At 32.1% G+C, this 13,651-nt stretch overlaps 1 protein-coding gene across 22 annotated transcripts in view; it reads right to left on the bottom strand.

Moving 5' to 3' along the window:
* Window positions 1–13,651, bottom strand: part of VPS13B (vacuolar protein sorting 13 homolog B) — a 777,317-nt gene that overhangs the window by 658,161 nt on the left and 105,505 nt on the right. For all 22 annotated transcript variants that reach the window (XR_011543460.1, XR_011543461.1, XR_011543462.1 and 19 more), the window contains one exon: window positions 12,765–12,889. Coding sequence is in view for 18 of the 22 variants with exons in the window: in XM_070631834.1 (XP_070487935.1) it covers window positions 12,765–12,889 (125 nt within the window). In the remaining 4 variants the exon portion in view is untranslated. The remainder of the gene's footprint in view (window positions 1–12,764; window positions 12,890–13,651) is intronic.

The raw sequence follows: 13,651 nt of genomic DNA, 5'->3' as shown, positions 1-13,651 counted from the left end.
AAGCATTAGTAATACAATGATTGACAATATTTATAATTTCATAACTGAATATTTTTACCTACAGTGTGGCAAAGTGTTGAAAGTAACCAAACTAAATCCCAAAAGAGCACAACTAGAGACTTTAAAAGTTAGTACTAAGAGACAAATAGAACATCTGAGAAAAACATGTTTAGAACCACTATTATTCATATAAAGATTATTTATGAGGTATTATTTCTTTAAAATTTTAAAATATAAGTGTTATTGAAAAATCATTCAATCAAGACAAATTCACAGAAAAATCAATAACACATTTGGGAGGAAAACATCGTTAATCAAAATAAAGCCTAGGGGCTGGTCCAGTGGTGCAACAGTTAAGTTCGCACGTTCTGCTTCTCGGTGGCCCGGGGTTCCCCAGTTTCGATCCCAGGTGCCGACAAGGCAGCGCTTGGCAAAAGCCATGCTGTGGTAGGCGTCCCACATATAAAGTAGGGGAAGATGGGCATGGATGTTAGCTCAGGGCCAGTCTTCCTCAGCAAAAAGAGGAGGATTGGCAGTAGTTAGCTCAGTGCTAATCTTCCTCAAAAAAACAAAAAAAAATAAAGCCTAGATTAATTTCTATTCTATATTTCCCAACTCTCAAAAAGAAATATAAATTTAAATAGATATATATGCATTTATATATTAAAACTATTCTTTCTGATATGAACAAACTGGTATTTCAGACTTGGAATACAATTTAGGTAAAATTTTCACCTTGATACAAATACAAGGCTGTAAATAAATTAATCAAATTAAATAAAATGCAAAGAACAACAGTAAAATAAGCTTTTAAAAAATGTTAAGTTAATCTTGTTTAAGAGTTAGACCTCTAATGCTTGTTGTCACAAGATACATTAGAGTCCTACGATATCTCACGTTAAAATTACATTTCTATTTTCCTATTTTTATTACTTTTTAAACTATCTTTTAAAAAAGTTACCTAAGCAAAAGACGCTCAATAAAATAAAATGAAAATATGTTAATGTGTGTATATAAAATGTAGTTACAAAATCTTTTATTATGCAACCGAAAATACTACATGCCTCAGCCCTGTAGGTGAAAGAAATCCCAGAAGCCCTAGTGAAGAGAACCAGTCATCTGATGTGTTTGGGTGAAGGATGGAACAACAACACAAGGAATAGTAGGTTGCTAGCTAACAAGCTGCCAAGCAGTCATTCCTTGCTCACCCTACAACTGGGGAATCGAGATAGGCATTACCTTTACCAGGGGCCAAATCCCCTCACCAAGAGCTGACACACTCCAGGAGGATGGAAAGAGACTGATTGCAATGGGACAAGAGAGAAATTTGGGGGGGCAACAGAAATGTTCTATATCTTGATTCTGTTTTTTGGTTTTTTTTTTTCAGGGAAAGATTTGCCCTGAGCTAACATGTGTTGCCATTCTTCCTCTTTTTCTTTTTTCCCTCCCCAAAGCCCCAGTACTTGGTTGTATATCCTAGTTGTAAGTTGTTCTAGTTCTTCTATGTGAGCCGCCACCACAGCATGGCAACTGACAGACAGGTGGTGTGGTTCTGGGACTGGGAAGTGAACCCAGGCCACCAAAGCAGTAAGCGCCAAACTTTAACCACTAGGCCATCAGGGTTGGCTCTCTATATCTTGATTTTGATGGGGGCTCTATGACTGCATATACCTGTCAAAAATCATTGAGTTGTACACATAAAATTGTTAAATTTTGCTATATTTAAATTATACTCTAATTTTAAAATGAAAACAGTGTTACTGAAAACACTGGTATAATTCATATAATAAACCATTATGGAGAACTTGATAAACCACATTCTACACAACTTTAAAGTACTATGAAAGCTTGCTATTGTTATATAGCACTTTCAGGTGTAGCCAAGCCATTAAGTACTCTTGTAATTTTTTAAATTATTCATAGGATTTTATGAGAATAAAATAAGAACACTTTGAGAAATAAATTAAATATAAAAAATTAAGTATGCACCTTGAAACATTATTCCTCTCAAAAAAAATAGTAATGAGAAAGAACACTGTAAGACTAAAGAAACAAACATCTAGAAGAAGAAACCCCAAAGGCACTCATATATCTCAATATTTGCATTTATTAGGATGAATTAAAATTGAAGATATTCAAGAATGGTACATCTAACATATTTCTCTTCAGATGCTAGAATATAAGAGAATACTTGCTTTAGAATATTAAAGCTTCATTTGTTAAAAAAATTAGATTAACAAAAAAGGAAACTGAGTTTGGGCACTTTAGCTACCTTTTCTTCCTTAAACATTAATATGATTGAATATATCTGTTCTTTTTCTAAAGTCTTCAAAATTTAAGTTAGCTTGTCTAAAAATGTTTACAGAATTAATTAAATTCTAGTTCTGTTCATTTTAATTAACATTTACTAAAAACCAACTATATGCAATATCCTGGAGCACAAATGCAAATGTGAAAAATAAAACTAGTCAAGCTGCAAAAATGATAAAGTCCTATAAAGATAAGACTAGACATTTCCAAAACGAGTTAATTTATCAAAGATTTAAATTTCAAAAAAGGCCCAGTACCAGCTACTCATCTTCCTGAGAAAGGCAGATAAGTCTAGAGTTAAATTCTGTTTAAATGAGTTTTAATACCAATAATCATAGAGCAAGAAGGAGCTCAAACACCATTCCCACCCCTCTAATTTCTCAAAAATTATGGCAAAAGCTTATGTCTATTTGAGGTTGAAGAAGGGGCTAATGACATAAAAGGATATTCTTAGAACATCCTAAGACACAGTTACAGCAGCAAATGTAACAAGATTTGGAAACCCCTCATGCAACTCTGGAATTTAAACATCTCTGGATAGGATTAAGGATAGTTATTTGTAAGCATGAATACATTTACTCCATTAAGGAAAGCCACACACAGACGTAGAATAAAAAAACAAATTAGCTACTAATACATGCTATGTCAAGGATGAACCTCAAAAACACTATGCTAAGTAAAGAAGCAAAACACAGGGTACCACATACTGTATGATTCTACTTATATGCCATAAAACATAAGTTTACAAAGAAAATAAAGTAGTGGCTCCCTGGGGCTAGAAATGGAAATTAACTGTAAATGGTCATAAAGGATCTTATTGGGGGAATGAAAATGTTCTAAAACTGATTTACAGTAACAGTCGCATCACTGAGTAAAGTTACTAGAAAACATTGAATTGTACACTTGGGCGAATTTTATGGTACATAAAGTATACCTTAATAAAGCTGTTTATAAAAAAATACATACAAGTTAGCAAAGCTATTCCTATGGAAGAATGTCTAAGGACACAAACTTAACACCAACTTATAATAACACTCCCTCATCAATGGCGGAAGGGACTGCTAATCTTGGGTCTTGATTCAGACAGACAGATCTAAAAGTGAATTCCAACTTCACTATTTATTATATGTTTAAGCATCAATAAGTTAAGACAAAGATATGCATAAAATGGGTATAACAGTATCTCTCTCATAAGGTTATTAAGAAGATTAAACGAGATAATGCACGTAAGATTCCTAGCACTATTCCTGGCAAACATATGCTATTACTATTACTAATATTAATCCTGTATTATTAAAACTCTCCTCACAAATTTCTCATATGTCACGTACAGAAGTTGAAAAATAATTCTGTTCATGGGTTTTTAAAATATAACTTACATGCAAGTTAGAAATATAAGTATTTCTCAATGAATATAAAGAGTTAACCTCTATAAATATTGGAGATTGTAATACATGTTAAAGTAACCGCCGAGAAGTCAGTCTTTAGAAAAGCTTACATTAAGTCCAGAATTACCAAGTATGTTCTATAAAATCATTCAACAATAACTAGAAAACGTTTTCAAAAATCTGGAAAATCAAACAATAATATATTTAATTGATTTATTCAGTGAATTTTCATTAATCTGTAGGAACCTATATTTCAGTTCCTAGCACTTGGCATACAGTAGACAGTCATCACATATCTGTGGAACAGATCTGAACGAATGAACAAAGAAGAATCTCAAGTGTGTGAAAAGGCTGACAAATATAGTTGAAAAAACTCACTGGAGTTTAAAAAACAAAAATTGAAACTGACTGGAGAACACTCTTCACAAAATTAAAGAAAATATGCACCTGGTCTATTCTGGTCATCCTCCTCTGCTTTAATCATCCTAAGAAGTATACAAAAGAAGAATAAAGTATGACAGTTAGAAGACTAAAACAGAAAGTATGAGCAAAACAAAAAAAGGTTCTAAGCAATACGCAAGGAAATGCCTGATTAATAATGGAAAGATAGTTTCATTAACAAGACAGGGCAAGTGTGCCCCAAGTCACACAACACACAGTCCCATAAGATGGAAACTAAGTTACATCATGCACAGAGCCATCTGGTTTTTGGTCCACTGTTGTATGCCTGACCTGAGATTACAACTCAAACAAAAATTTCACATCTTAATAGACAGCAATACTAGTAAGGCCTAACCATTTGCTTTAAAAAGTTTGGTTTAAACTGAACTAATTTGCTACAAAGGGAGTTATTACAATATAAAAGGGAAAAAAATACTTCAATAACTTATCCAAATCAAAAGAAAAAGCTGGTAAGAGAACAGTTTGCACTATGAACTTTCCAAATCAAATTTACTATATGATGTAATGGAGAAATTGACCAAGATGGGATATTCTCATTTTGATCATGCTTAACCACCTCTAATGTGTAGGCTAAGGAGATAAAATAAAGCATGCGTATTTTGTCTCAAGGCAGTAAAATCTGGACTTAACATCCCACCCTTAGAGTCTCACAAGATAGCACATTCTTACACGTCCAATCTAAAGCTTTGGGTGGGCAAAAAAGAGCATTTTTTAAGGAAATTCTAGTTCAGGCATGAAATGGATATATGAATTGAGCCAAAAACAAATTAAGATTGCTGTTTTTCTCACTCTCAACTGCCCCTAAGCTTCTTTAAAAGATCTATAACTTTTTAAGAACTATAGAGCCATTTGATTGAAACAAGGCCACACTTTCAGAAATCATTCACACACTTTGATAAATGAATCATTCTTTGATTCATCTATCTTTGAAGTAGAAATGTGCACCAGTAGTGTATGTCAGTTTCAAGAGAATGTGACTGAACTAAAAAGCAAAAAATGCTGACTTTTTCAGACTAACATATGAATCCCAGTCTATCCTGAAATGTCTAGCTATGCGACCATACACAGAACAGTGTTCATATCTGCTTCTATTTGTTAAAATATATTTTCTTTCATCAGATTGTTAAAATTAATGTTAACATCTATCATTAGAAAAATAATCTTGTAACCAGAACAATAAGTGCCTGGGCTGAATCGATTTACCACTTAATACCCCAAGAGTTATATTTCAGTATTCTCTTAGATTTCAAATTGAATATCAGTGAGCACTAGGCCTATGATAGTATATTTTTAATGAATAATGCTTCCAAAAATAATTTTAGATTCCTTTAGTATTACTGCTTTTTTAAAAAAATCCCATTTTCAAATAATTAATAAGCACTATTGCTAATAACAAAAAGGTGACAAAGCCAATATGTACATGGACTTCAAAACATATATATATATAAATCAGCCCAGATGTATGGGGACCATGAGGTGTTTACAAATTCATGTCACTTTCTAATGTTTCCGAAACCTTCTATGTCCTCCTAAAGTCTATCCTGAATAAAACAAAAGAACCAGGTGAATGGTCATTTTATTTAATTGGTTGTTCATCTGCTTTAATTTTTATTCTATTAAGTAGTATTGAACTTCTCTATAATCTAAATACTGTCAAGTACTATATCTAGCCTCTGAAGAGTTTAACAGATATGTATTTTTAAAACATGTTTAAAATGAGAAGAAAATTAAGCAGGAAAATATTTCCCTATACTGTAGAAAGTCACAAAATCTTTCTGCAGAAAAACAATCTCTTATAAGTCAGCCATCCCTGTAAACAGCAAAACAAAAACTACTGTGAAGATAAACTTGTAAGCAATCCGAAGAATTTTAACAAACTTGCCTTTCTCTTCCTCTCCAAATGAAGGAGAAATATTATAAACATGCACTTGACCACTTTTTTCATGCTCAAGCTATACAAATGTTTTAGAAAAACTGTGTCAAATCTAAAGGATAACTACTTCAAACAAACAGCAAAAAATATAAAAGAGGTACACTCAGATTCTGGCTTTGGAGTTAGATTAAGATAGAGAGACAACATTAAAAAGCAATGTGGTCCCACGGAATTGGAGAAAAAACTTGCAAATCATACACATAATAAGGAATTAATATATAGAATATATAAGGAACACCCACAACTCAACAAAAACAATCCAATTTAAAAATAGGCAAGGGACTCAAATATATATTTCTCCAAAGGAGACACATAAATGGCCAATAAGTACTTGAAAAGATGCTCAACATCTCTAATCACTAGAGAACTACGAATCAAAACCACAATGAGACACCATTCCATAATCGTTAGGATGGCTATTATCAAAAAAAACAAAATAACAACTGTTAGTAAGGATGTAGAAAAACTGGAACCCTTATGCATTGTTGGTGAGAATGTAAAATGGTACAGCTGCTGTGGAAAACAGAATGATGGTTTCTCAGAAAACTAAACATAGAATTACCATATGATGCAGCAATTCCACCTCTAGGTGTATATCCAAAAGAATTAAAAGCAGGGACTTGGACAGATATTTGTACACCCATGTTCATAGCAGCACTAGTCCCAACGGCTAAAAAGTGGAAACAACCCAAATGTCCACTGATGGATGAATGGATGAACAAAATGTGGTATATACATACAATGGAATGTTATCCAACCTTCAAAAGGAATGAAATAAGGGAAAGAGGGAAGAAAGTGAAGAAGGGGAGGAGGGAGGGAGAAGGGGAGGAGGAATTCTGATATACCCTACAGCATGGATGAATTCTGAAAACTTTACGCTAAGTGAAATGAGCCTGACACAAAAGGACAAATATTGAATGATTCCACTTATATGAGGTACCTAGAATAGTCAAATTCATAGAGAAAGAAAGTAAAACAGCAGTTCTGAGAGGGTGAAGGTAGGGAGTAATGGAGATTTATTCTTTTAAGGGGTACAGGATATAAAATATATGGAAATGAATAGTGGTGACAGTAGCACAACAATGTGAAGTAACTAATGCCACTGAATTGTACATTTCAAAATGGTTAAAATGGTAAATTTTATATTATGTACATTTTACCACAATAAAATAATAATAATAATTTTTAAGGCATTGTGGTACAGTTGAAGGAGCCCTGAATCAAGAAAATGAGGATCAAATTGAGGCACTGCTACTAATCAGTATGCCCTTAGGTAAGTAATTTGACCTCTACAATAAAAAGATTGTAATAGATGATGTCAGTGTTTCTTTTCAGTTCAAAACATTCATGAAAGGACATTCCATATGCCAGATGAACCAAAGCTGAAAATCAGGCTGTTGCCACTCAAGTGAAGAGAATTAACATCCCAGTTAAGTCTTACCAGTTTTAAGAGTTTCTGTTAAAGAGAATGTTAATCATAAAAGCAGACAGCTGAAAATAAACATAGCTTTGGAAACAAGGGAATTAAAAAGATCTATTTCCAGGAGGATTAAAGACACCCAACTCTATGTTCCTGAGGCCTCAAACTGTGGAGTTATAAAGGAGAGGGCAGTTGAGCAAACATCATTCTGAGCCCTGTGGGGTGGGTTACTTATTGCTAATAAACAAACATTACTGGCAATTTTGTTAGACTTGAAGGGCCTAGCTTCCATTAAAGCTGAAAGCATTTACTCTGGTGTCATTCTGAGCTAGGGCAGAAAAACGGCTGCTTCAGTTTCTGTTTCAGGCAGGCAAAACGATCAGTATCTACCTCACCTCACCTTTAGACACCACACCATGCCACGAGCCTACTAGCACCAAATCCTATATTTCCTAATTAACACAATTCAAACACAGATTCCACAAAAGCATCTTCCTCCCACAAATGAACTGTTCAATAACTTCACTAGTCAAAAATCAAGCTGGCACCATGCTAAGTAGGGAATGGATACTCAGAGGGATCCCTCAATCTTGTAAAGAAAGATGTATTTTCCCACATTCCTATGAGCATGAAAATGGCTCACGAAACATATAAGCAATAATTATGAAAGAGAAGAAACATGAAAGCAGATTTTAATTCAATAGAAGAAGGAACTTTAGAGCTGCCCAACAATGAAGCTGGCTGCCTCACAAACTAGCTAACTTCCTGTCAATAAAATGTTGATAAATGCCTATAAATCAAAGATGTCTTAGACTCAGAAATTGAGGTAACACCTAAGAGTCCACCTAACACTGTATCTACAATTTTATGAGAGCAGCATCACAATAACATCCATATACTATTAACTGATACTACGAGAGTTCAGATTTATTAGCTGTACCATCATATAATTAGCTTCTCAATACATGGAAATCCACTTTTACTATAAGGCAAGAAGCACACTGAACCCTCAAAAATGATTAACAAAAGATAATGTACGCCTTCACTCCTTCAGGTAAGAAAGTGATCAAGGGTTTTAGAATCAGTTAACCCTCCATCAGAATCCCTGTCCAGCCACTGTGTGACTTTGGACAAGTTATGTAACCTCTCTGAGTTTTAGTTTTATAGGAAGGAATACTATCTTACCCCACAGGCTTGTTATGAAAACTTAAACTACCTAATACTGTATAAAAAAAGTACAACACCCTCTTTCAAATCCTACCCATTCTTTAATAACCTGCTTTAAAAAGTTACCTTCTTCATGTTCTCTGTGACTTTCTAAGCCAAAGTAATTTTTCTCTGAACTTCCAAAGTATGTTGCATATCTCTATGAAAAGGATCACATCTTTGAACCCTCAATTATAGAAGAAAGTGAACTTGAGACAGACTATGGTTGCAGTTTAACAAGCTTCATCAGGAAGAAATGGGGTTAATGAATACTCGATCAACTGGTTTAACTATTTTTAACTATTCATATTAAAAAGCTTAGACATCCTTATTCATGTACGAGTCCAAATTCCTCCCCCACTGTATCCACTCACAGATCCAATGGACTAACTCTGACTTTATTCAGACAATATTATGTATCCCCTAGAAGCCTCCACACCCCAACCAACCTCTTGTTCCCTGGATATCTATCTGATTCAGCCAGTCAAGCCCAATTCTAATGTCACTTCTTCTCTGAAGCCATCCCAAATTTTCTACTTTCTTTAAACTAACAGGATATTCCACTTAAGCCTCAACTTGGTGAAGACAACTATTTTCATATATGTCTAGTGTCCTCCTCCTCCTCCACTAGACTGTAAGTTTTCATGGTCAGGGAATGTCTCTCACCCTCACTGCATTCTACTTTATTATTCCCCCAATCCCAACACTGAGCACAACGCCTATCAAAATAAAGAAAATCAAAAAATATTTCATGACTAACATCTAATCTCCCCTAACACAACTGAAGCTTCTTAAGGAAAAGGGAAAATGCCAGGGAAAATGCCAAAGGAATAAAAAAGAAATTCACATAAACTTCAGGTACTTATTTTTAAATTAAAATTGCACATCAAAAATGTATAAATTGTCAATGTTCATATAATAGAATACCAGATAGTGACAAAAGCGAACAATCTAAAAACGTCATTCTACACTATAAATGAATCTCACACTGTTTTCAGTGACAGAAGCAGTCAAAAAGAAATATATCTTGTGTGATTCCATTTATATTAAATCTAAGAACAGAAAAAACTGTATCTATGCTACCAGAAATCACAATAATAGTTAACCTTGGAGGAGGGTGAATGAGAGAAGCTTTTGGGATGCTACTCTTTTCTTGATCTTTCCAGTTGGTTACCAAAAGTTTAGTTCAGTTATGAAATATCATAATATATGCACTTTTCTATAAGATATTACTATTTCAACTAAAAATATAAGAAACAGAGTTAAAATATTTATCATTTCTCTGTTCTGAAAAAAAATGTTAAATGCAACAATATATCTAGAAGCCTAAAAGCATTACCACTGTGGAAATTCTAAAAATAACTATCAACAGGAGACCAATGTTTAATTCTGCTGGTGATAATAAGGTTATAATACGTTCTTACTCTTTAACCAATCCCTTTACTGCCCCTTTTTAAAACAACTTCTTACTAAAAAAAGAGAGGTAAATTAAAATTTAAATTAATTGCTTAAGATTTCTTGTGTCTTTCCCACCATATCCTACATATTTCAATCCTGTTCTAAGGGACTAAAAGAACTAAATGTTAACCTGATGTAAAATAATGAGGAAGAAAAAGTTTTTGAAAAGTTTATGTTTGAAAACTGTGTAATACAGAATGAAAGATAAAATATAACCAAAATATTTTGAAAGAATAAATTCTAAGAAACTGGATTGTAGTAATATAATAGCTTGCTCAGTGAGGCTAAAATATATTAATAGAAACATTTAAATGTGAGAAAAATAATTTATTTTCAATGTTACTTAAACTACGTATTTTTAAAAATTTGTTAGCAAATCTGATTAAAGTATGTTAGTTTGCTCAATTTAGAAATACTTTTAAACAAAAAGTATAAACTAATTTGCTGATTTATATAAAATCTAAAATCTAGATTTTCATTGTTAACTCAAACATACCAACTAAAATTTTTTTCCAATGTGCTATAAAATGTCTTTTTGAAAAGCTGTGGACTGTAATTACTATACTCTTCTCATTATTGAATGAAATATATACATAGCATCAAGAAACTCTGGAATGTGAATTTTAAAAATCCAAAGGAAACAGCTTGTATAATTTGAGGAAGGGAGAGACCATGAATGGGAACAGAGTTGACATTTAATGACATAACCATAGTGCCTTACTAAAATAATCCTCACTCACTGCATGGGTTAAATAAAATTCTCAGTTCTCAAGTGATTTTGATTTAATTAAAGTGCTATATAATGTATTTTATCTAGTATTTTATTCATTTAACTAGATACATCTCAATTTCTTGAGTTTTGTATTTATTTAGAGTCACAATTTAGAGTCACTAAGAATGGATTAATTATAGTTTACTTTCTATTTATTAAGGAAAACAATTTAAAGAAACTATTTTCAAAGCAATACACTTCTGTAAAGTATAGCAAAAATATCTGAAATAATGCAGAAGTGGTCTTAACTACAAAAGAGCAAATCATATCCAAATAAATATTAGAATTCTGTGATCTCATGCTTTTAGTATTTAATTGGAATATTTTCTTTTAGATGTTAGCAGACATATTTTAAATCACATTTGACAATATTTATAGTAAGGCTTAGACATCCTTAAAATAAGCCTTGCCTATATAAATATTCAATTCTTTTCATATGAAGGCTATAATTCATTTTGGAAATTTTGGCTTTTTGTTTTTAAAAAAGTATTAAGCATTTTCTATAGTAAACTGTACTGTTTCCAATAAAATTTCAGTGTCATGAATGACAAGTAAATCAGCACATAACTGAGATAACAGTATTCACAAATATCTATTAAAGTTGATAGTGACATATCAACTGGGACATATCCCATGGTATTACTTAATAGATCAGAAAATAAAACTTGGCTCAAATGCAACATCCTATGTATACACAAAGAAAAAGGTAAAAAGTGAATCTCTACACAACATAATAACATACGGATGACTAAGGACAAAATTAAGCATATCAAGAGAAATTAAGAATAATCATTTAAATAATGGTTTCATTTTACATAATAACTGGTTCCAAAACTTAACTGCAACTTCTGTATTTTTTAATTTTCTAGATCAAAAGGCAAACTTCTTGGAAAATGTGAACATTTACTTTACAAATTTCATTTTAAAATGTGTATATTACTAAAGGAAAGTATTTTTAGCAGAAGAAGTACTTTAAAAAATATCTATTTCCTGAAATTTATATTGCTTTACATAAATAACTAATGGAAAACATCCTGTAAAAATAAGGTTTGCTAATTAGGATGAGAAAGCAAAAGTATATTCCAAATAATTAAATCTACATTTTAAAATGGAGAAATATTTCACTAGAATACACTTTAATATATTTAAACCTTATTATATGTATTTAAATAATGATTTCTTTAATATATTAAAAGTATTGCTTTCAACTAAAAGAAAGGTATGATTAGTAACTATTGGCTTTCTTTCTATAAATCTCTTTGAATTTAAGGAAATATGACCCATAAATAAAGTAACTCAATACTGAACAAAAATAAGAACTATAATCAATTTCTTCCAAAATGCAGCCATTATACATAGACTTGTCAAATATTCTAAATCTATGTCATGGGTATATTTTTCTCAGTAGCTATGAATACACATAAAATTGTTATTTAGGTAATAAATACTTTGGCCTTGATATTAATTTGTAACTTTTAAAAAAATCTTTGTCTGTATCCTCTCAAAAAGGAAAAAAGAGGCATTTGCCCTCACAGTTCCTATTACAGTATGAGGCAGAAACATTTTACTATATCTCCAACATGGGTTAACAGTTATTACTCCAATAACAGTTATTACTATCACAAAAGATTCTGTGACTTCAGACATTAAAAAGAGATTTTCAGTGTCTAAGTAAAAGACAATATAACATCAGATATTTTTCTAAGGTTTTGCATTAAACTAACACACTGGCATGAGACAGATACAATTGGTCTTTTCCCCTCCTAAGATAATAAACGAAAATTACCAAAAACCATATTTTGACATAATACTTACCAGCATGCGGGTAGTTTCAGAAGTTTACCATAAAGAGCAGTGCTGAAAGAGGGAATAATCGGGACAGGTAAGGAGTAAGATCCCCTACAATCCAAAGACGTCAGTCCTGCCTGGAAACCAAATATCTGAAACAAAAAGAAAAGATCCAAATGTTCACAGAGACAAAATTTTAATAAGCACAGGATGAAATACGTCAGTTTCAATTTGCTCTACAACAGCTGCACACTAAATATGTTCCAATGCCTTTTACCACTTCCCAAACATGAGCATTTTCTTTTATTCAATTTGACATTAACTAAATCAGAATTAAGAGATTTAAACATACAGTATTTCTTTCACATCCCAGAAAGATCATTGCTTTTTTTTTACTAACTTTATGTTTCACATTTTATTTGTATACATAATTCTCATTTAGTGTTTCGTCTGCTAAAACACACATATTTTATTTTAATATAAGCCAACTACATTATATACATTGTAGATACTAACTTTAATAAATTACTGTTAATATTATTTTATGCCTAAAAGAACACTCAGTACAACAAGAAAAATCTTTAAAACGTATTTTACCCTCAACTAACATTACACACACGAAGAAAGATATCCAAATATATCCTAAAATGTTACATCTTTTCCCTTTCTTTCATGAAAACAATTGTAGGGCTGAGGTTTTTCACCCCAGGAAATTTGGTACATGGCATAAATTACTCTGCATATGTTTATACTTAAAATGAGCAGATTACACTCAAAAATTTTACAAGCATTCCCTGAAATTCCTGAACACTGTATTTGCCTTAGTAGGAAGAATAAATATAACATCACACTTTATATGAAACATTGCAGAGAACTGAATATGATATTTCTGTTCCAATTATTTCCAATAAGGT

Source organism: Equus przewalskii, chromosome 8 (genome assembly GCF_037783145.1).
Source record: "Equus przewalskii isolate Varuska chromosome 8, EquPr2, whole genome shotgun sequence".
Classification (NCBI taxonomy): Eukaryota; Metazoa; Chordata; class Mammalia; order Perissodactyla; family Equidae; genus Equus; species Equus przewalskii.
The sequence above is the reverse complement of the archived record's forward strand: the minus strand, read 5'-3'. Positions and strand labels throughout refer to the sequence as shown.